Raw genomic sequence first — 22,530 nt, 5'->3', positions numbered from 1 at the left:
AGACAGGCAGATTTCCGTGAGTTGTAGACCAGCCTGGTCTACAAAGCAAATTGCACGACATCCAGAGCTGTCTCAAACCAACCTGTCTCCAAAAAACCAACAAGTAACCCAGTCCCGGGAAAGCTCAAGGCACTGGGGCGAGCCGTTGCGGTACAAGCCTGCTTCTCCCTTTGGACACTGGGCCAGCAGGGACACCTACAGGACACCGAGGTGTCTGTCACCTGCTCGGGCTAGGACCTTCCACACAGATCTTTGGCCTCGCATGTCGGGCGGAGAGGTGGGGCCAGCCGGGGGCGGGGCCTGGGATAACGCTAGCCATTGGCCGCGGCAGGCGGGGTGAGGCCCGCGTGAGCACGCGCGAGCGTCGGGGGCGGGGCCGAGGGCTGCGAGTCGCGGGAGCTACCCGGTTTCACGGGGCCTGCGGTGCCATGATCCGTAACGGGCACGGGGAGGCCGGCGCGGCCGGGCGGAGGGGCCCGGTGGGCCAGCGCGCCGTGCGGGTGTGGTGCGATGGCTGGTGAGTGTGGCGGCGGCGAGGGGCGGGCGGTCACCTCGGGGTCACGCACCGGCCGTTGGCGGATCCCGAGTCTTCCGAGGCCGCACGAGGCTCTCCGGCCTCCGGTCACTTAGGAGTGCGGTCTGCAGACGCCCGGAAAACCGGAAACGCGGCCGTGGGTCCGCGGTAGCCATTCATTACCCAGGTCACCGGGGCTGGAAGGCCATGGGCTTCTCCGGCAAGCCCGCCCCTGACGCTGCTCTAAGAAAGTCGCGGAACTGTCAACAAGCAGCAGAGATGTTGGCCTTTCTACAGTTTACCGCCCTCCGCCCTCCGTCGTGCCTACCTACCCCTGGTGGATGCGGAATGGTCACTAGGGCTGCCCGGGGTGGGGGTGGGGGTTCTGGGGTCAGGGACAGAAGGCTGAACTTTTGTGCATTTCGCGTTTGTTTTTGGTTTGGTGGTCCCGAGGATGCGATCCATAGCCTTGAACATGCTAAGCCAGTGCTCCATCACTGAGCTACAACTTCAGCCTCCTGCCAGCAGTGGCTTTGACTTCGTGTCAGTGGACTATGACCTTGGCCCACCCACAATACTGTGCCATAATGCCAGATGCAGACTCCGACCTCTGATCTTGCCCTGCCTGTTTAGTGGGCACAAGGGCTGCTGACCCGTGGCGCCTGAGCCTATCAGGGTTGTGTTTACTTGCCTCTACTCTGTGCTATGGTGCAGGGCTGCTCAAGTCACCTGATGACACTCCACTAGAGTTGTGGAGGAAGCTGAGCAAAGGCAGTGGCCTAGAGCTGGCCCATGGAGAATTAATACAGGTGGCCCCAGTGCACACTGGTAAACCCTCAGTGCCCAGCATGTTGCTGGGTTCTGGGTAGCCTTGACCTTGACAGTGTAGTCATGGCCGGACCTAGACTTGAGGATAAAAGCTCCAGGAGCAGGTGATGGCTCTTGTTTTCTCAGAGAGCTAAGCCAGACCATGTGGATGGGGGTGGGGGACCGACTGCCAGATTATCTCGGGTGGAATGGAGTCTGCCCCTAACTCAGGGCAGTTATCTTGTTTCAAAGCTTGCTTGAGTGTGGCTCGTTGACCTGGGGATATGATTCTTGTTTAGGTTGGAAGAGTCCCATGTTCAAATCCTGGACAAAGTCTTGTATTTTGTGGGTTGGGGATGTGGCTCAGTTGGTAGGATGCTTGCCTGGTATGTACAAACTCCTGCACTTACTTCCTAGCATCCAAAGAGAAGGGTTCTGGTGGTGATTCTCAGTCAGGAGGGTCAGGAGTTCAAGGTCATTCTTGGTTACATGGTGAGTTTGAGGAAAGTCTGGGCTACATGAGATCTTATCTTCCAGGGGGGGAAAAAAAAAAGAACAGAGCATACCTTTAATCCCAGCACTCAGGAGCCAGAGGCAGGTGGATCTCTGTCTGTGACTTCTGGGCCAGCCTGGTCTACAGACAGCCAGAGCTGTTACACAGAGAAACCCTGTATCAAAAAAAACAAAAGAAAAACAAACAAAAGGCAGAAGAAACAGCTTGAAACAGTTACACATCTACCAGTGGACGACTGTCTTGTCTTGGGAACTCACCAGCTCTCTGGATCTTACCAGGCCCCATCCCTGAATTTGCCACTGTTGCTAGACCTGGCACTGACTGAGTCCTGCCCTAAGTCCAGTATCTAGGGTGTGGACAACTGAGAACCCGCTTCCCCTCTGGAAGCCCAACACCTAGGGGCTTGGTTTAGTAGCCCCCAGAGGGCCTCCAAAGGAGTAAAGCTGTGTCCTGAATGAGGTACCCAGTTTTCTGTGGAGATCAGTACAGGACCTAACTGCCCTGTCTGTCCTCACAGCTACGACATGGTACATTATGGTCACTCCAATCAGCTGCGCCAGGCACGTGCCATGGGGGACCACCTCATCGTGGGTGTGCACACTGACGGTAAGGTGTGGGCTGCTGTGCCTGGGACCTACTCCAATGGACCAAGCAAAGGTGGGGGGTGGCAGGGGGATCCCTGCATCCTTGCCCAGTGCACAGGCATGAACCCAGTTTAGTAAGTAAGCCAGCCTGGTCCCCAATAGAGAAAGCCACACCAGACAGTGTCCTCAGCTGTATTGTCCACCCTACCCTGGTTCCTGAGACCAGAAGAGGCTGACCTAGTTAACCAGCAGATGCCCTGAGCACACATGCGCTTTACCTGGGGCCCTGCCTCGGGCTAAGGCAGGAGACACGGACCACTGCACACCTGTGCACTTTTGAGGGTATTCCCTTTCCCTGATCAGCTTTGTGGCCGAGGCTCCTAAGGACTGGGCTTCGGAGCTGCCCATCATTTGTCTTGTTTTGTCCTTTTTCTCTGTCCCTAGAGGAGATCGCCAAGCATAAGGGGCCCCCAGTGTTTACCCAGGAGGAGAGGTACAAGATGGTACAGGCCATCAAGTGGGTGGATGAGGTGGTGCCCGCTGCTCCCTACGTCACCACACTGGAAACACTGGACAAGTACAACTGTGACTTCTGTGTTCATGGCAGTGAGTGGGCAGGGCTTGGGGTGGGGGCTGGGCTCAGTCAGACCGGTTGATGGCTGATAGCATCTCAAAGATAGAGGGCTCCTCATCGCATGCAGATATAAGAAAGCTCTGCGTGCATCCCCATCGCAATGGCACAGATAAAAGGGGTAGTTCTGGTCCCACGGGTGCTCTGAGTTAAGAAGCCTTGCTTATGAGCCCAGGGTGATGCTTCATACATATCACCCTAGTACTAGGGAGGCTGAGGCAGGGGCATTAAACATTCCAGGTCAGCTGGGTGATAGTGGTGCAAGTCTTTAATCCCAGCAGTTGGGAGGCAGAGGTAGGCGGGTCTCTAAGTTGCTTGGTCTACAAAGCAAGTCCCAGAACAGTGAGAGCTGCACAGACAAACCCTGTCTGGAAAAACAAGTTCCAGGTCAGCCTGGGCTACATAGCAAGAGCATCCCTCTCTAAACAAAACAAAAACAAATCCTGTCACCCCCAGATGACATCACGTTGACAGTGGATGGCCGGGATACCTACGAGGAAGTGAAGCAGGCTGGGAGGTACAGGTAGGTCCCATGGTATCCGAGTGGGCCCCTTCCTAGCTCTCATTGCTGCTTTGACATAGCCTGCAAGGCCTTTGGGCCTGACGTGGGGCTGAAAATGCAGGAAGGAGTGCTTGTGGGCGACCTTTGCGTGGCCAGTCCTGGGCTTCTGGGCAGTACTGCCAGGCAGAGCTTTGCACAGATACCATCTGATCAGCACTGTTGGTAGGGCACCCACAGATTAAGCAGCATCACTGGAGCCCCTGGAGAACTAGCTTTTTATTTTAACTAACTGTAATGTAAAGAGCCAACTGTGGCCCGGGGACAGAGCAGCCTGGGATTCTCTCAGCAGAGAATGTATAGCAGGGTGTAGGGCCCTGGGTACAAGAGACCAGAGCGTACAATGTCATCGTGGGAACCAGAGCTGCTGTATCCTAAATGTGGCCTGCGTACTCCCTGGCGCTACACTGTACAGTCGAACGAGCCCTCTGCCTCTGTCACTGATGGAGCTCATTGCCCCAGTCTGGTTCTGGGGGGGGGGGACTGGGTTAGGGCCATGTCCCTCAGGTGGGTTCCGCCTGTAGCAGAGCCTCAGGAGTGTACTCTGGATGAAAACCTCCACCTTACCTCTGCCCCAGAGAGTGTAAACGCACCCAGGGTGTGTCCACCACAGACCTCGTGGGTCGAATGTTGCTGGTGACCAAGGCCCACCACAGCAGCCAGGTGAGTCCAGAGGCATGGGGTCTGGGAAATAGTCCCTGGGTTGAGGACACAACGGGGGAGGGGGGGCACCTACTAACCACCCTTGGGTCTGTCCTGTTTCTCTCCCTGACCATCTTGTCATGGAGCTCTGGGGCTGTGTAGTGCTGGTCCCAGGCTAGCAGTCAGAGCAAGGCCCCTTAGCCTCTTGCCCTTGTGTGCAGGAGATGTCCTCCGAGTATCGGGAATATGCTGACAGTTTTGGCAAGGTGAGTACAGCCTGGCTGCAGAGGCCACTCTGGAAATACAGATGACATGTAACTAGCCACATGCAGCACTCCCCACCCACCCACCCACCTTAGGCTTCCTTCCCATGGGGAAAGGTTGAGCCAGAGCTTTACTGTGCCCTCCTCCCTCTCTTTCCCAGTGCTGACCAGGTACTGACCGCCAGGCTTGGCCAGCTAGTGGATGCTGGGAGGGAGGACAGGCAAGAGGTGGCCAGTCCCAGTAGCCACTTCTTGGAGGAGGAGCAAGGACTGCCCACCTACAGGTGGCATCTAACCAAATGGCCTGGCCCTCTCTCCCTTTGTAGCCCCCTCACCCGACACCTGCCGGGGACACACTTTCCTCAGAAGTCTCCTCCCAGGTGACCAGATGGTGGCCTCAGGGTGCCGGGTCCCTCAGAGGGCGGTGTCTGCCGGCCACTGGGCTCTGCGCCTGCTCCTGGTGGAGTGTAGCCAGGCAGAGCTGGCGTTGACTGCAGTATCTTCTGTGGCCACCGGGTGGAGCCACAGTCCTGCTAGCTACAGTGGTCCTACTTGGCCTTACCATGGTGTGTCCCTGCCCTTGCCCCAAGTACCTGCCTGGACATAGCCCCCAACTGTGCTGCTGGGTTATTTGCAGGCTGGGGTTGTGGGGGAGTCCAGCCTCCAATGCTCTTTGCACATGCACCCATCACCCACACGTATGACGGGCACAGGGAGCCCTGGGCTCCCAAGAGTGGCCCTGGGGAGGGTGCTGGGTAAGGGGTACACACAGGCCTCTACCACTGACTGGTTCCTTCTCTTGGCTAATAGTGCCCTGGGGGGCAGAACCCCTGGACAGGGGTGTCCCAGTTTCTACAGACATCCCAGAAGATCATCCAGTTTGCTTCTGGGAAGGAGCCCCAGCCTGGAGAGACAGTCATCTACGTGGCCGGTGCCTTTGACCTGTTCCGTATCCTTTTAGGGACTCTGCTGCCCACATTTATGCCACAGGGCGGGAACCCATAGACTCCAAGGCTCCAGGGTTGAGCTAGGTTGTAGGGAGCACTGACCTCATCAGGGAAAATGGCAAGGAGTCCCTTGGGTACCCGCTGTTGAGGACAGAGGATGGGACAGAACCCCTCCCTTTCTAGCCTAGCCCATTACTGCTGCCTCCTCTGCCATCACCACCCCCAAGATTGGGATGGAACCCTGGGCTGTATCTACTGCTGAGCTACAACCCCAGGCCTTGCTTTTTTGAGACACTTTTCCTCTGTAGTCCAGGCTGGTATAGAACTTGCAATACTCCTGCCTCCTCCTTGCAAGTACTGGACTTACAGGGAAACACCATCATTCACAGCTGGTTACTGCTGCTTAACCCGGATGTAGACATCGGGCACGTGGACTTCCTAGAGGAGGTGCACAAGCTAGCCAAGAGGCCCTACATCATCGCCGGCCTACACTTTGACCAGGTCTCTGCCTTTCTGCTTGCTTGCTTGCTTGCTTCTCAGCACCCCGTTAGCTGATGGGCTGTGGGATGGGATCCCTCAAGGGGCCTCGCTGGGTTCAGTTTTGGGCACAGGGAGCCTCTGAAGGAGTGGGGCTCTTGGTGTCTAGTGAAGGCAAGTGCTGTAGTCTTCTGGAGTCCAGAACAACCCTGCCTAGGGTATTCCTGTGAGAGGGTACCTCTCCCAGCTTCTGCCCAGGAAGGCCAGCTGGGAGGGAGGGCACCATTCATTAGCTGAGCCAAACTCCTGGCCCTAGGAAGTAAACCGATACAAGGGCAAGAACTACCCCATCATGAACCTGCATGAGCGGACTCTGAGCGTGCTGGCTTGCCGGGTGAGTGGTCTGGGAGCCAGGGCAGGGGCATCCACCTGCCCAGTGAGAGGGTGGAGGGTGGCCGGGGCCCTATTGGTACAGTTTCTTTCCCTACTGAGGAGCCTGCAGATTCCTTTTGCCCACTGGCCCCTGCTATGTTGCCCTGTCCCAGCTGGCTCCCCCGGGGCCTTCTCTGCCACTCTCTGGCCCTGGCTTGCCAGAAATGAGGACTAAGTTGCTTTACTGGCTGTGTCTCTGCAGTATGTTTCAGAAGTGGTGATTGGAGCGCCGTACTCTGTCACAGCAGAGCTCCTGGGTCACTTCAAGGTGAGACTTCCCCCTGGCTGAGCAGAACATGATGTCGAGGCTCCTGCCTGGGTCAGCCAGGGCCAGTTTTCCTAGGCTAGCCCTAGGTGGTTGTGAGGCGTGACACAGCTTCTCTGAGGAAGCCTCCTGACCCCTCTCCCCAGGTGGACCTTGTATGTCATGGGAAGACAGAAATTGTACCTGACAGAGATGGCTCTGACCCCTACCAGGTGGGTTGCCCAGGCCTAAGTAGGAACAACCATTCTTGCTGGCATTGGTCTCTCAGGGGTGGAGGGGCACCTGGAGGTGTCTTTGTAGTCAGGGGGTTCCCATCTTCCTCTCCTGTTTGCATTGAGGCCTTCAGGAGCCCAAGAGGAGAGGAATCTTCCGGCAGATCGACAGTGGCAGTGACCTCACTACAGACCTGATTGTACAAAGGATCATCAAGAACAGGTGTGTCCCCTCCCACCGCAGGCGGGGCAGTGGGTGTGCCCCTCCCACCTGAGTGGGTGGGCAGTGGGTAACTCCCAGGATTGAAGAGGCCCAGTTTATACCTGTCTGGCCCCAGGTTGGAGTATGAAGCACGGAATCAGAAGAAGGAAGCCAAGGAATTGGCCTTTCTGGAGGCCATGAGGCAGCAGGAGGCACAGCCTGCAGGGGAGACGGCCTAGCTCCTGACCTGGAGGGTGTCACTCACCAGGGGAGACGGCCCAGCTCCTGACCTGGAGGGTGTCACTCACGCCCTTGCCCTGTGCCCACCTCTTCTCTTCCTGCCCTGCTCTGCTTGTGTCTTGGTGTCAGCTCACATGATTCCAGAGGAAGCTGCCTTGCTGGAGGGTGCTGTTCTGCCTGCCTGTGAGGCACTGCCCGCCGGGCAACAGGCTCTCTGTCCTTTCCATGGAGCTGCCCAGAGAGGGTGGCTCACACAGTGAAGTAGCCCAGGGGATAGGATAAGCAGAGGACACCTGTGACTGGAGGAGTATTGCTATGTGTCCTTAGCATCCACAGTTCCAACTGCCACTGCCCCCGTCTTGGCTGGGGCCCCTCCTGCCTGACGGGAAGCTGCATTTCTGCCCACCCAGCTTTGGCGAAAGGTTCAGAGGGGTAACTTTGGGGACCTCCTGTCCTGGGCCACCCTGCAAGTGGGCACCCTCGACTTTGGGGCACGTTCTAGCACCCCATTCCTGATTCCTGGAAGAAGCACTTGCCCCTGTGGCTGGGCCAGCTCGACTGTTCTCTGCAGACTTCCTGGTCCTCTTTGTACCTCAGTGGCGCAACTGAATAAAGCCTGGTGGGAAGTGCTCTGTGGGCTCTGAGCCCCGGGAAGAAGCAGGGAATGCGCCCACAGCGAGAATTCTTTCAGAGAAGGGAGAAAGCCCAGGCCAGGAAGCTGGGTGGCTTGTGTACTTGCCCTGGCAGAGGTCTACATGGAGTCCAGCAGCCGCTGAGGCTCCTACAGCCTCAATGATAAGCAACTGACAGGAATGGTGAAGCCTGGTTCCTCCCAAGCAAGGGTGCTGGTGATACTTAGCTATCCCAGCTGCGGAAGCAGGGAGACCTGCCCCCCACCCCAGGCAGGAGAGCCTTCATGGATGTTTCAGACCTAGAGTCTGGATCTGGAGGAGGTGCACACACCTTCCTGCTGCCTACTAGGAATGGGGCAGTGGGAGGCTGATGGTGCCACCTGAGTGTGTTGCTTCCGAGAACCAGGAGCTGGTCCCCAGAGAACACTGCATAGACAGGCATGCTATGTGCCGCCCTTGGAACCTGGGTGAGGTGTGGCTGATGAGACCATGAAGAGAAAGATGCCTCATAGCCAGCTCAGGGCCTGGCAGACCAGGGCTCAGGTCCTGAAGATGGCACCTGGTGTTTAGAAGCAGCTGTGGGCAGAGCTAAGTCAGCAGCCCACTTGGCTTAGTGACCCAGCGGCCAGAATGTGCGAGGTTAGACCCGGCAGGACACAGGGCAGTTGGGGTTTAGGGGAGCTGTGAGGAGGCCAGAAAGCTTATATCCAGCTTTGTGGCGGGTCTGAGGACTATGGCTTGCATACCTCACTCACTCCTTGTCCTCTCTGCTTTGCTGAACACACAGCTATATGCTTAGTACTTCGGGGTCTCTGGGAGGGGCTTCAAAGGGTTGGGGACAGTAGGGAGAATCTATGACCTTGGAGACTTGAGGGACAGGATGGAGGGCCTGAAGATCCTCTGAGGGAACTATCTATGCCCAATGCCTGCTGCCTAAGTAGGGGTTACCTCTGCAGACTCTGGGAGATGGGTTGAGGCCCAGCCTGGCCAGAGAAGGGGATGCTGTTGGGAAACCAGTGACGAGGCTAGCTGGGTCTGTCGGTGTCTGTACTTTACCTTCTCCAGCCACCCTCAGCAGCCACGGGTTTGCTTTATTCATTTAGCTATTTGCTGTGGAGCATGGTAGGGGTTAGGGAAACAAGTGCCAACTCACATGACAGGGCCTGCACAGCTTCAGGCAGGATTGGGTGTGGGGGGTCACCCACCACAGCCACTCGAGGTCTGTGTTGGGGTTCAGGGCTCAGGCCACTGGCATTCTGCCTCCCGCAGCGACAAGGACTGGAAAGTCCCTGGTCTGTTGAATTGCCACTGGCAGCTCTGCAGGTTCGGGGTCTTTGACACACAGGGCCGGAGGGGGCAGTGGAGGCTGAGGGCCCATCCCTACCCCACCAGCTCCCACCACCCGCCACCCGCTTGCACTCACAAGGCTCCTTAGGCTGGAGTGCATCACATCTCCAAGCGTAGGGGTCCTGTTCCGACAGGGAACGTCGTGTAGACGGGAACCTGTGGAAGCTGGACGGTAGCCCCGAGGCGCAGCCCACCGAGTAGTGGTGGGGTCCGGCCGCAGGCTTGTACCATGCAAGGGCTGGCGACAGGAGCAGCAAGATTAGCGCCAGGGCGGCGACCGCCAGCTTCCCACACTGGGCCATGGAGCTGTGCAGCAGGAGCAGAGGGATCGGAGCTGAAGGCTGTGAACCAGGCTGGGCTTTTGGGGGGGGGGGCGGGGACGGGGACAGAGGCGGCGGGAGGGGTGGGGAGCAACAGGGACACAGGCTGTGGGTGATGATCAGCTGGATCTCCTACACCTTGCCAGGCCTGAAATTTGTGTCATGGATGGGCAGAGGGCCAATCTCTCCCTTCTGACGTGGACCTGCCCTCTTTCTTAGGTTCAGGTCTTATTGGCCAGAGGTATCAACGTCCAAGGGTGGGATGTGGGAATGTTTTAGGATTACTAACGCTGTAATGAAACATCGTAACCAAAAGCAACTTCAGGAGGAAAAGGTTTCATTTGGTTTGCATATCCCGAAAAGCCAAGACAGGAACTCTGGAAGCCTGGAATCAAGAGCTGAAGCAGAGGCCAGTCCTCATGGCTTCCTTCACCAGCTCTCTCAAATAACCCAGGACCACCCACAATGGGCTAGGCACTCCCTAATCAATCACTAAAAGTTTCCACCAGGTGTGATGGTGCACACCTTTAATCTCAGCACTCAGGAGGCAGTGAATCTCTGAGTTCGAGACCAGCCTTGTCTACAAAGTGAGTTCCAGGACAGCCAGGACTGTTACATAGAAACCCTGTCTCAGGGGAAAAATTTTTTTTCTAGGCAAGAGAGATGGCTCATTGCTTAAAGAGCACTGGCTGCTCTTCCAGAGGATCCAGATTCAATTCCCTGCACCCACATGGCGGCTCACAACTTTCTGTAACTCTGCCTTCCAGGGTATCTGTCTTCTGGCTTCAGCAGGCACTGGGGGGGGGGGGGGATGCATATGGTGAAGACATGCTTGCAGGTAAAACATTCACACACATAAAATAGAAACTGTATATAATAAAACAAAGAAAGAAAATGGCCCACAGCCTAATCTATGGAGACGTTTTTCTCAGCTGAGGCTCCCGTCTCTCAGATGACTTTAGCTTATGTCAAGTTAACATAAAACCAGCCAGCCCAGGGACCACCTCGCTTATTCTTTTTCTGGTCATGTGCCCGTCTCAACAATAGGTTCTCACTCTGTGGGCCTTGAACTTAGGAAAAATGACTTATGCTATCTTCACAAATGCCAGGCTGGGCTGTTTTGTTTCATGCTTACAGTGGAAGGTTACTGGACTTGTCCTCTATGAGAAGCGTCAAGCTCATGTTCCAACCTTCAGAAAAACCTGAGCAGACAAATCCAGACCCCAGGTCCTGCTCTGTCCACTCTGCCCCAGGTCCTGCTCTGTCCACTCTGCCCCAGGTCCTGCTCTGTCCACTCTGCCCCAGGTCCTGCTCTGTCCACTCTGCCCCAGGTCCTGCTCTGTCCACTCTGCCCCAGGGGGTGTGGCCCTAGGGCCTGCTCTGTCCACTCTGCCCCAGGGGGTGTGGCCCCAGGGCCCGCTGTCCACTTAGCACTTCTGTAGTTATCGAGCAATGGTTCAAATGCTGGACACAGGACAGTAATGTGTAAGACATGTGTTATGTGTGGGGTCACAACATGAACAGGACATAGTCCCTGGCCAGGCAGGGCAGGTACAGGTGCATCAGAGAAGGCCTACCTGGGTCAACAGCATAAGCTTCCTACTGGAACTTCTGTTTCAGCCTGGGAAAGGGGTTCAGGGAGAACACAATGCAGTGATGGGATTCTATCAGCTGCCCTGACCTTTCAGAAGCAGGTAGAGGAACAATGGAGAAGAAAAAAGGAGAGGCCGGGGACTTCATTTGCAGGGAGGGTGTATGCCCAGGGTTAGTTAGCCTTCTGGTCTCTACAGAAACTGGGGGTGTGAGATGGGTGGAGTTAACCCTGAGGACAGGATCAACTGAACCGGAGATAATAGATCAGAAAGACCAAAGTGCTAAGGAACCCAGACTTGTAGACATGGAGGACACTGAGGTGAGCCTGGGACCTCAGCTTCAGGGAGGATGACCCAGAATGTTCCTAGTTAAGGCATGGAGGACACTGGGGACAGAAAAAACTAGCCAAGGTGGACCATACCTGTCAGCCCAAGGAGCTCCAAAACCACAAATCCTGGCTCCTCTCTGCAGCTCCGGGTATCCAGAGGCTGAGTTACACCCCACCTCTGCTCCTGGTAACTGAGGCCAGTCCCAGGACCAGCATGCTACAGATAACCAAGTGGTCAAGTGAAAGTATCTAAAGAGCAACACACGGAGTGGACAGCAAGTCTCAGCCAGATCACATGGAGCCCTGCCCTCGTCACCGGTCAACTCTCCAAGCTGTAGGCATGTGGTGTGCCAAGTGTTCACACTGGCAATCGTCACTGAGCCTGTGAAAGTATGTGATGAACTGAGCAGGACTCTCAGATTCCAGCCTAAACTGGTTTCCAACCAGGAGCTTCCAGACACTCTAGGGCCGGGCTGTTGTTACCCTAAAGGTTGATGATCCCCAGTTGTGGAAAATAAAGGCCTGTCCATCCTTAAGACACCAGAGGACCCACATCCTCCTACACTAAATCTGGCCTCAGTCTCAGAGAGGCAAGGGACTCTGAACAGCGTCCTGCAGTGGTCTCCAAAGATCATCTGGACATGATCAGTGCCTGCTTAGCTATCTTCCTCCAACCATAACAGCTCAAGGTGGTTGCCACCTTTGCTCAACTGGGGCTGGGGCTGGAGAGAGAGCCTGGGGCTCTTACCAGGTTATGGCAGCTGACAGGCATAAACGTACCCTAAGGTCTCTGCCCAGCTTTCCCCTGCCTTAGTCTCTTCTACTTTTCCTGAGTTGTGACTCAGGTTATCATGAAGCCTCAGCAATAATTTCATCACGACGTTTATTCATAAGCGTTTTCATACCAAAACATGCTGCTGCTATATCAATATGTTACGAAAACTGGCAACCAGCAGCCTCCAGCAAGGCTCGGAACTTTAATGAGTTTTTCTTATTGAATAAAAGTGTCAATGACGCAACGGAAGAAACAAAACAAAGCAAAACGAAAACCAAGTGAAGCTTGTTTCTGCCCAAAGGAAAGCATCCCTGTCCCCACACAGAACAGGTGGGGTCTCAGTACGCCCTTGGGCGAAGGGGAGGGGCTGAGCCTGCAGTGCGGGGAGAGGGGGACGGGGACGGGGCGCCGCTGGCTGCAGGGCCCTCACTCTTTGAACTTCCACTCTTGGCGACACATGGGGCAGTGCTGCTGCACCTGCTGCGCGTTCAGCCACTTGAGGATGCAGTGCATGTGGAAGCAGTGGGAACACTGTCCCCACACCAGCGGGCAGTCGTCGCCAGGCACCTTACCTGCAAGAGGGCAGAGGGGCCACGGACGTCAGGGGGAGGGAGGGGCAGACGAGAGGCAAGCAAGAGAGCACGGGACATGGCGGAGGGAAAGGCCCAGACAACACGCAGGAGAGGAGCATGTGACAAGCCAAGCAGGCACCTCTAGGACATCGCAACGGCTCTAACCCTAACCCTCCTACACCAGAGGAGACAAGAAGTAGGGATGTGACCCCAATGGTCCCCAGGTATGGCCCCCTGCAAACAAGATGCAGCTACTCCCGCACCACCAAGTAAAGTGCTCTCAGAGAGGGGGGTCAGCCTCACACCCAGAAGGTAACCTTGAAGTGGTCTCACAGCGCAGCCGAGCAGGGAACTCTCTGTCTTCATCTCAGAACCTGAATAGCTCTCTCCCTGAACACCAGAAATCTACTGCACTGAAGGGCCCTGGTGTCCATGCCATACCTACTGATGGGACTCATTATCAGCACGTGTGACCTTCCCTTTCTCACCCGATTCCTCGACTCTCCTACCTCCATCCAAATCAAGGAGCAAAGGCTGCAGGCACCCACTCTGCAAGTCTGGAAATGCTTCCTCCATGGAGAAAGCCCAGCCAGAAGCGGACAAGGCCCATTTCATGATAAACTAATTGGGGGCTATAAAGATGGCTCAGCAGTTAGAGCACTTGCTGATCTTGCCCAGGACCCAGATCCAGTTCCTAGCTTCCACAAGGCCACCTGTAACTCCAGTTCCAGGGGAGCCACACCCCCTTCTGGTCCCCACTGACACTGCATGCATGTAGTAAATACAGAAGGGCATTCAGGCCAAATACACACACAATAAAAACAGATAAATCTCCTTGTTTTTAAGTACAATGAAAAAACAAAAAAAGGGGAGGGCTGGGATATAGCTCCATTGGCAGAATGGCTTGCCTAGCGTGCACACAGCCCTGCATTGATAACTGGGAAATCCCAGCACTGTGCGATGGGATCAGGACCAAAAAGGAATTCAAGGCCACACTCAGCTACATAAGGGTTCTGAAGCCAACCTCGCACACAAGGGACATGAGACTGTTCAAAACCAAGCAGACAGACAGACAAGCATTCCTGACTCCCTTGGCCTGGAAACCCTACAAGAAAGGAGAGGGCAGGGACACCTTTACTTCCTATCCCACATCAGCATCAGCCTGGTGCAAAGAGGCTGCACCCAATCCATCCTGGGTACCAGCCCTACGTTTGTCACACATGTGCTCAGCCCTACAAGTCTTCCTTCTTTCCTTCCTTAGTTTTGTTTTGTTTTTTACCTCTGTTTTGTTTTTCAGGACAGGGTAGCCCTGGCTGACCTCTGCCTCCATGCGCACCACTGCCGGCTCCTAACTTCAGCAGAACTCTGTTTGAAATCGCCCTTTTCCAATTATACTTGAACCCAACTAGCTCACTGGCGGGGATCACTGAACTGGCTCATTTGTGGGCAGTCATGTGGAGGGAGGGGGTGCTGCCTCCTTCTCGAGATGTCCCCACAGGCAGCAAGCCTGAGTATTGTCGGGTATGCCAGTGCACTGTGAATGACTCGTGGAGGGTTTGTTAGTGCCCTGGTGAAATTATTTTCTTAATTAAAATACCTCTTGACAAGACTACTTTACCTTAAAGCCCCTTGGGACCTGAAACAGATTTATTACAGGCCTTGGTAATTTAATTTTCACAAGAGTTTAATCTGTGAAAAACCTTGTGCTTACAGAATCTATCAAGAAAACACCTTGGACCTATCACACACTTGGCATATTAAAGCCAACTCCCTCCCATCTGAGCAATCTATGAGCTAGACTAAGTCTCCCACTCTGTGTAACCCACAGGCCCTGTTTTAAGAAAACTTGAGTGTACCTCTCACATATGAGAATACTACATGGCAAGTCCAGTCATGCTCTCTGGTCATCCCTTTTGTCACAGACTTAGCTGGGGTAATCCAGACTGTGTTCTGCAGCCCCATGTGTAGGTCATTTATGTCCAGGTAAGAATGGGTAGCTCTGGGGACAGTGGCCACCTTCGATCTACATATTCAATGTCCACCCTTTGCCTGAAGGTGGGAGTTGCTGCAAAACTCCCTGGAAGTTTTTAAAAGTTAGCAGTCTATGTTACAGGAGCTATAAGCAAGCCCTTGGCCTCTGACTCCTTACTCTTTGTGGCTCTAGATTCCTTGGTCCAGGTGTGGTAAAAGACGCCAAACTTGAGGCAATCTGAGTCCATGTAATAACAACAGCCACTTGCAGCCCAGAAAGCTGGGATAAAAGACCCAACAGCAGTCAGCAAAACAAAATGGAAGGAAAGGTTTCTAAGCCTAGGTGGGGATTCTCTGAGCTCGGCAGACTAGTGAAGGCTCTACGCCTGCCCGCCATTGCAAGAGCAGCTTCTATGGTGTGGCAGGAGCTTTCTTAAGGGTGATTTTGTTGATGAGGTTGGGATTTTGTTTTTTCCTGGTGTGTGTCTATGTAGGTCTAACCAGCACAGAACTCTCACATGGACCAGGCATGCCTGGAAACACAGATCTGCTCTGCCTCCTTAGAGCCACCATACACAGCCGTAAGAGTGATTTTAAAGCAATGAACTATTGGGCTAGCCTGTAATGCTAGCTGTTCTACAAGTCAAGGAGAACGGAAAGTCCAAGACAGAGTGAGCCTGAGGCCACACTGGTCAACTCAGTAAGATCTGTCTCAAAACGAAACTTAAAATGGGCTGCACAGGCCCTGTGTTCAATCCCTAGTACCATTAAATGAGAAGTTAATTGACTGATTAAGAGTGTTCCTTACCTTCAACCTTCACACTTTTATGGAGTTCCTTCTCATTTTTCCTTAATAAATCTATTACATTTGTGACAGGAAGTGGTGGCACTCACCTTTAATCCCAGCACTTAGAAGCAAAGGCAGGCAGACCTCTGTGAGCTTGAGTCCAGCCTGGTCTACAGAGATATTTCCAGGATAGCCTGAACTACATAAAGAAATCATGTCTCAAACAAAACAAAAAAACAAAAAAAAAAAAAAAAAAAATCCAGCAAAAATCTACATTTGTTCTGGTCAAAATAAACAAAAACTAGAACTCTGTGCTTAGTTACTAATCACAAATATAACAGAACTTAAACTTAAACCACAAATATCAATGACTTTCTAAGAAACTCACAACTCCTTGGACAATGGTCTGGGAGATCATGGTGGTAGATACCTTTAATCCCAGCACTCTGGAGACAGAGGCAGACAGGCATATCTCTTGAGTTCAAGCCCAGCCTAATCTACAGAGTGAGATCCAGGACAGGATCTAAAACTACAGAGAAGCCCTGTCTCAAAAAGCAAAAAAAGAGACAACTCACAACTCTGATTACATTAAGATAATTAACTCTTGGCTGGTAAAAGAGGCTGGGAGATCATGGTGAAACCCACCCTTAATCCCAGCACTCTGGAGACAGAGGCAGGCAGGCATATCTCTTGAGTTCAAGCCCAGCCTGATCTACAGAGTGAGATCCAGGACAGGATCTAAAACTACAGAGAAGCCCTGTCTCAAAAAGCAAAAAAAAGAGAGACAACTCACAACTCTCTGATTACACTAAGATAATTAACTCTAGGCAGGTAAATGAGGCTGGGAGATCATGGTGGAAGCCACCCTTAATCCCAGCACTCTGGAGACAGAGGCAGGCAGGCATATCTCTTTGGGTTCCAGCCCAGCCTGATCTACAGAGTGAGTTTCAAGCTAGTCAGGATTATGTATAATGATATCCTGTCTCAAAACAAACAGAATCAGCTTGCCTTTCATCTCAGTGTAATCAAACATTTCAACTTCACATAACATATTAGGGACAAAGAATACTGAAATTGTTAAGATTTTTTTGCATTCTACAAAACATTAAGATCATGACTCTCAAATGCCTTGAAAACAAAAGAAGAGTAAGAAGTATTTAGAGCAAGAGCTAAGAGTAGTGAGAGGTTGAGCATGGCTCAAACCCCAATAACAATACATTTGGGGAAACATGCCGGAACGAGACACAGGGCTAAAGTGTACTCACTGCTCATAAGCATCAATTTAAAGTTAACAACACTCAAGCACAAAAGCCTAGCAGATATGACAATATGGAAACCGTTATCTTAACTTCAATGTGCTGGGCAGGCAGATCTCTGTGAGTTCCAGGCCAGCCTGGTCTACCAGAGCTAGTTCCAGGGCAGCTACCAAAGCCACAGAGAAACACTGTCTGGAAAAACAAAACGACAACAAAGTGTTTTTGTTTGCTTTTCTTTCTGTTTTTGCAAACAGGCTCTCATTATGTAATCCCCAACTCAGAGATGCACCTGTTCCTATTCCCAAATGCTGACATTACAGGTGTTTGCCACCATGCTGGATAGGGTCTTTATGCAAAAATGGGTTTGAAAAATTATTCTGTTTATTTTTTGTCAACTTTCCTTCAGGATATGGAAACTAAAACCTACAGTTTTTGGTTTCTCTGCATAGCGCTGGCTGTCCTGGAACTTGAACTGTAGACCAGGCTGAACTCAATCTCCCAGATCCTCCTGCCTCTGCCTCCTTAGTACTGGGAAACCCAGTTTTCGAGGCTGGTAGAGCACAGAGGGGGACTTACAGTCTGGACAGCAGCCATTAAACGCCATCCTGCAGATGCCACAGTTCTCATCATTGGCTACCCAAAGCCAAGTGGCCACACCATTCCAGCACTTAATTTTCACCTTCATGGCAGGAGGAGCCTGTGACCTGAGCGAAGAGGATGACCTGGCTAAAGTTAAGTCTGTGGTACTACTACAGCACGTGAGCTCGACAGTTGCTGGGCGCTTCAAGGGAGATGCGCTTCACGTTTAGGATGTCTTTAGAGATCTGCACCCAGGAGGTGGTGGCTCACGCCTTTGATCCCAGCACTGGGGAGGCAGAGCCAGAAGGATCTAGCTGGGTTCCAGATCAGCCCGAAACAAAAAAAAAAGAAAAAAGAAAAAGAAAACAAAACAACAACAACAAAAAAAAAACCCTCTGCATCCACGAAAAACACCTCGGTTGTCATTAATAACCAGTGCATGAGAATGAAAGCGTGAAAACCCCAAATCAGGAGTCCCCCACCCCACCCCACCCCACCCCACCCCCGCCACCGCGCCCCACCGCACCGCACCCAATGCACCCACCGAACGCGAGCGAGCTGGAGGCAAACCCCACGTCTCCCGGCCCGGGCGGGAGTGGACTGCAGGCCCCGCCCACGCCTCGCCCTCGCACCTTCCCACCTAATCACGAGGCGCCCCGCCCTTCCGTTGCCTCCGCGCGGGAAGGTATAAAAACGACCGTGCCGCGCCGGGCGCCTCACAACCAGCGCCAGCCGCTCCCCGCTCACCCGTCCCCGAGCGCAGTGCGCACGCGCCCGCAGCTCCCCGCGCGCCCCGAGGCCAATCAGCGGCGGCTCCCGGGGCCGCGACGCCGGAACTCCCGGGGAAGCGCCGGACGTGACGCAGGGACGTGCTGACGCGCGGGCTCGATCCGAGGCCCGATTCCGCGCCCGCCATGGCCGACAAAATGGACATGTCCCTGGACGACATCATTAAGCTGAACCGGAGCCAGCGAGGCGGCCGCGGCGGAGGCCGGGGCCGCGGCAGGGCCGGCTCCCAGGGCGGCCGCGGCGGTGCGGTGCAGGCCGCCGCCGCGCGGGTGAACCGAGGCGGCGGGCCTCTGAGGAACCGGCCCGCCATCTCTCGCGGCGCTGCAGGCGGCGGCAGGAACCGGCCGGCACCGTACAGCAGGGTGAGTGGACTGCGGGGCCCGGGGCCGGGGGATCGGATCGGATCGGGCCGGGCCGGGAGCCGGCGTGCGCAGCCCGGCCTGCGGGAGCCTGCGGGGGCCGGGCACCGGGGTGGGCGGGGGCCAGGCCGCGCGGGGAGCCCCGGCCCGAGGCCGGCATCTTCCGGGACGCTTTGTCCCGCCGTGCGCCGGCCTCATGGCGGCGGCGGCGGCGGCCGAGGGTGTGCGGGGGGGAGGAGGGAGAGCGCGCCGGTGAGGTGCCGAGCGCGCCCGGGGCGAAAGGAACGGAGCTCACGAGCCTTCCCCGTCCTTACGGTTTTCCCTTCAGCCGAAGCAGCTTCCAGACAAGTGGCAGCACGATCTGTTCGACAGCGGCTTCGGGGGTGGAGCCGGCGTGGAGACGGGAGGAAAGCTGCTGGTGTCAAACCTTGACTTCGGGGTGTCAGACGCCGATATTCAGGTAGGAGGCTCGAGCCGTCCGTCCGTCCTTTCTTCCTTGCGTCCGCCCGCATCCTCACCCCACTCCAGAACCCCGGCCGACCCCGAGCCAGGGCTGGCCCCGGGACGGTGGCCCGGTGTGCCCCGGAGGTGACTCCTGTCCGCTGACCATCAGGAAGGGGCGCCTGCCGCTGCCAGAACTGGCCGTTCCTAACGGGCACGGTCTGCCCTGCCCACAAGTCCCGGCCCCTGTGTGAGCGAGGGTGCCTGCTGTGGGCTGTGAGCTCAGGAGGAGGAGAGCCTCCCCCAGAGAGATGTCTGTCTGACGGCACAGAGGTGCGTGGTGGCTCTGTCTTCCAGACTGACAGACCTTTCCTGGGTCTTATGGGGGCATTGTTCTCGTAGCCTTGGTTGGTTGAAGTCTTTTTTTTTCCTTTGCTCTCTCCTCCCCTCACTCCCTCCCCTCTTCTCCTTCCCTTCCTCCCCCCCATCCTCTCTCTCCCTGTCTTCTGGTCGCAAAGGCCTTTGGAGTTACAAAGCAGGTTTTTAGCAATTAGTTTTGGGTCGTGGGTGCCGGGCCTTTCTGGGTTCCTTTTCCATGTGGCTTTGCCACGGGAGGGTAGAGCAAGGCCAGTGAGCACTCACAGTGTCTCAACACTTTTTTCAAGGTGGTTTCTGGCCTCCACTGGAAACCGCTTTTGGTGAACTGCACTTCCCGCTGTGTGCCTGCAGCCGAAGTAGCCCCACACCCTGGCTTCCCTCTCCAACTCCCAGCTTGCCTGAGGTCAGGGCAGTTCCCATGGCGCATTTGACTTCAGACTTTGCAGCAGGCTTGAGTAGGAGGAGAGGGAAAGGTGAGCCAGAGCCTGCCTTTGGGGGAGGGGCCGGGTCCCAGCTCCCCGAGTCAGTGGGCCCTTTGAGCTGTCGCTGTATGAACAACTTCCCTTCGTTTTTGCCTTGGCCTCTGCTGTTAGTCAGGTTGTGAGTACTCTTGCTGAGAGAGTTTCTCTGTCAGGCTGTGTGCTTCCTTCACCTGCCTCTTGGTAGTCACACCGTCCCAGAGTGGACAGGGACCCTGTGCTCTCTCCTTCCCTCACCTTGATTGCCACTGCCCTGCCCCCTTCCTGGGTGGCAGCCAGTAAAGAACCTCCAAAGCACCCACGACCCCTCGCAGACAGTAGGTGTTACTGGGCGTCTGGAGGGAAAGCAGCTCTGCTAACTGCCTTTCTTTCACTTCCCAGGAGCTCTTCGCTGAGTTTGGAACGCTGAAGAAGGCAGCTGTGCACTACGACCGCTCTGGACGAAGTTTAGGGACAGCAGATGTGCACTTTGAACGCAAGGCAGACGCCCTAAAGGCCATGAAACAGTACAACGGTGTCCCCTTGGATGGTGAGTCTGTGGGGCTGGGCCCAGGGTGCCTGTGGGCTACGGAGTGTGGGCTGGCACCTGTCCCTGTAGGAATATGGGCTGCCCGTGGCTGAGGACACTGTGCATTGGCCCCTTTGTCTCTCTCTTCCATTCTGCCACCTCTCATGCTGCCCCACACATCTGGACCAACCTCTTGTGAACCCCCATCCAGCAAGCTACATCCCTCCCCTCCTTCAGCTCCTTCCGGAAGATTCACTTCTGTGAAGCCTTCTCAGAACCGCCATAGTACAACCTGAGTGCGGGGCTGTAGTCTAAAGACAAAGGTACCTGTTCTTCTTCCGTCAGGTTACCCACACCTGTCCACCCATGAGCACCCTGGACACCTGACCAAACAGCCCTTTTAGCCTGAACTGAGAAGGACTGAGGAGGTGTTGGTGGGGTATTATTGCCACTTTATCTTCCCACCAGGCTCTCTAGGCCATGTAACTTGTTGGGGGCACTGGAGAGACTTGGAGAGACACAAAGGCCCTTTCCAGAGCTTGCATGGAGACCAGGGTGTGGTGTCCTCTGGGTCAGCTTCAGAGCCTCTGGAGTGAGACTTCTTGTATTCATTCTTTACCATAGGCCGTCCCATGAACATCCAGCTAGTCACATCACAAATCGATACGCAAAGAAGACCTGCACAGAGGTAAGTTCTAGGGCCTTTGAGGATGGGGAGAGGCTTTGTGATAGTGTCACCACACAGCCTTTGCAGATAGACCACTCTTCTGTTTTTTCTTTGTTAGCATAAACAGAGGTGGCATGACAAGAAACCGTGGCTCTGGAAGTTTTGGTGGTGGTGGCACCCGGAGAGGGACCCGTGGAGGCAGCCGTGGAAGAGGTAGAGGTACCGGAAGAAACTCAAAGCAGCAGCAGCTTTCTGCGGAGGAGTTGGATGCGCAGCTGGATGCATATAATGCAAGGGTGAGTCTTTGGGCCCAGAGACTGGGGTTGAGTGGCAGCCTGTGTGTGGTAACTCTGAAGCCAGTAGGAATAAGCAAGGGCCCTTCCTTAATGAACCTTCTCCCTTGCTTCCAGATGGACACCAGTTAAGCAGTCAAGCAAATCCACACAAGTAACAGGACCCAGAAGCCTCGTCCACGATCCCTGGAGGGAGGGTTGGCAACTGGACTGTGGAGACAATGGCGGATTTGTTTTTCGTTTCTTTTTTTTTTTTTCCTGTTTGAGAATAGGATCTAAAAACTCATGTAAAGGCTTTCTTTCTTTTTTTTTTTTTTTTTTTTAAATTCTGAAACAGACCTGTTTTGTACCGAGTTATTTTTGGGATAAATTTTACTGGTTGCTGTTGTGGAGAAGGTGGTATTTTCACCTTTACCATAATAAACTAGAATTGTGTGTAGAACTGGAGCTGTTAAGAGTCTTGTGTCATAGCTGGTGACTGGCTGTAGCTAGTACCTGGTGGGAAATGGGAATCCATGGCTGGGGCCTCTGTTCCCTTCCCTGCTGGCCTAATTCCTCACCCTGGCTGGATAGGTAGGAGGATTGCAGAGCAGCCATGGCCTCCCTGGAGCTGCCTGTCCATTGCCTGCACCCTGAGGTGATGAGGGAGACTGGGGTAGTGGTAGTAGGGTGCATGTATAGAGAAGAGACCCATAAATGCTGGGACTGTTCCTTTGCCTTGGTGTATGGAAAATCTGGTTTTGGCTTTGAACCTCTATGCTTGTTTTTCTGTCCTGTTATATTGACAGGAAACAAACTAGGGGGTGCTTCCTTATTTGTTAGCACTCAATCCTTGGTATCTTTGCAGGAACAAATCTGAGGGTGCCCAAATTTTATGTAAAGTGGCATAGTGTTTGCTTAGAATCTACGCACATATCCTCATAGGCTTTTTCAAGGCATGTGTATTGTTTGGGGAGGGCAGACAAGATTCAGATGTCTAGCACATGCAGTCTTTCGGTTGGAGTACGTTTGCCCCTGAGTGGCTCTGGAGGCAAGTTACCTGTGAAATAACCAATGGAAGCTGAAGCAGTTTTCAAGAGGGTTGGGGTTAAAGATAGAGGGAGTGCCTTGGGCTGCTTTACAGTTTGGAATCAGGATTTTGAAGAATCGGGCTAAGAAATGGATGCT

General features: G+C 54.3%; 4 protein-coding genes across 5 annotated transcripts; 2 read left to right on the top strand and 2 right to left on the bottom strand.

Annotated features, from left to right (window-relative positions):
* Positions 1–348: 348 nt before the first annotated feature.
* Positions 349–7,950, top strand: Pcyt2 (phosphate cytidylyltransferase 2, ethanolamine). 2 transcript variants are annotated; one of them, XM_051182154.1, is made up of 14 exons: positions 349–517; positions 2,353–2,441; positions 2,864–3,025; positions 3,507–3,573; positions 4,188–4,272; positions 4,473–4,517; positions 4,841–4,894; positions 5,325–5,463; positions 5,880–5,962; positions 6,255–6,332; positions 6,573–6,638; positions 6,782–6,847; positions 6,982–7,070; positions 7,186–7,950. In XM_051182154.1, the coding sequence occupies exons 1-14, from the start codon at positions 429–431 to the stop codon at positions 7,286–7,288; spliced, it is 1,215 nt and encodes a 404-aa protein (XP_051038111.1). In that variant the 5' UTR covers positions 349–428; the 3' UTR covers positions 7,289–7,950. The 2 variants fall into 2 exon arrangements, with proteins under 2 accessions (XP_051038111.1, XP_051038121.1); XM_051182164.1 differs by lacking the exon at positions 4,841–4,894.
* Positions 7,951–9,154: 1,204 nt separating this feature from the next.
* On the bottom strand, positions 9,155–9,602 carry Npb (neuropeptide B). Its single transcript, XM_051183593.1, is given in 5 exon segments — positions 9,155–9,251; positions 9,253–9,287; positions 9,345–9,371; positions 9,374–9,405; positions 9,408–9,602. Coding segments are annotated over 5 exon segments (354 nt in total). The 5' UTR covers positions 9,571–9,602.
* Positions 9,603–12,375: 2,773 nt separating this feature from the next.
* On the bottom strand, positions 12,376–17,574 carry Anapc11 (anaphase promoting complex subunit 11). The gene is made up of 2 exons (XM_051182139.1): positions 17,447–17,574; positions 12,376–12,856 (listed from the first exon to the last, which is right to left on the bottom strand). The coding sequence occupies exons 1-2, from the start codon at positions 17,553–17,555 to the stop codon at positions 12,711–12,713; spliced, it is 255 nt and encodes an 84-aa protein (XP_051038096.1). The 5' UTR covers positions 17,556–17,574; the 3' UTR covers positions 12,376–12,710.
* Positions 17,575–18,304: 730 nt separating this feature from the next.
* Alyref (Aly/REF export factor) lies at positions 18,305–21,805 on the top strand. Its single transcript, XM_051182126.1, has 6 exons — positions 18,305–18,600; positions 18,926–19,057; positions 20,277–20,424; positions 21,028–21,091; positions 21,189–21,366; positions 21,481–21,805. The coding sequence occupies exons 1-6, from the start codon at positions 18,364–18,366 to the stop codon at positions 21,493–21,495; spliced, it is 774 nt and encodes a 257-aa protein (XP_051038083.1). The 5' UTR covers positions 18,305–18,363; the 3' UTR covers positions 21,496–21,805.
* Positions 21,806–22,530: the final 725 nt, after the last annotated feature.

Source organism: Phodopus roborovskii, unplaced genomic scaffold (genome assembly GCF_943737965.1).
Source record: "Phodopus roborovskii unplaced genomic scaffold, PHOROB, whole genome shotgun sequence".
Classification (NCBI taxonomy): domain Eukaryota; kingdom Metazoa; phylum Chordata; class Mammalia; order Rodentia; family Cricetidae; genus Phodopus; species Phodopus roborovskii.
This window is presented reverse-complemented; position numbering and strand designations above follow the sequence as displayed.

Bases quoted from the DNA above. Each gene is read 5' to 3' on its own strand.
- Pcyt2 (XM_051182154.1), top strand. From the start codon at position 429: ATGATCCGTAACGGGCACGGGGAGGCCGGCGCGGCCGGGCGGAGGGGC. The intron at 5,464-5,879 runs GTATCCTTTTAG...ACCCGGATGTAG, and splicing joins CGGTGCCTTTGACCTGTTCC to ACATCGGGCACGTGGACTTC. The intron at 6,333-6,572 runs GTGAGTGGTCTG...GTGTCTCTGCAG, and splicing joins TGAGCGTGCTGGCTTGCCGG to TATGTTTCAGAAGTGGTGAT.
- Anapc11 (XM_051182139.1), bottom strand. From the start codon at position 17,555: ATGAAGGTGAAAATTAAGTGCTGGAATGGTGTGGCCACTTGGCTTTGG. The intron at 12,857-17,446 runs GTAAGTCCCCCT...GCCCTCTTGCAG, and splicing joins TAATGGCTGCTGTCCAGACT to GTAAGGTGCCTGGCGACGAC.
- Alyref (XM_051182126.1), top strand. From the start codon at position 18,364: ATGGCCGACAAAATGGACATGTCCCTGGACGACATCATTAAGCTGAAC. The intron at 18,601-18,925 runs GTGAGTGGACTG...TTTTCCCTTCAG, and splicing joins GGCCGGCACCGTACAGCAGG to CCGAAGCAGCTTCCAGACAA. The intron at 21,092-21,188 runs GTAAGTTCTAGG...TTTCTTTGTTAG, and splicing joins CAAAGAAGACCTGCACAGAG to CATAAACAGAGGTGGCATGA.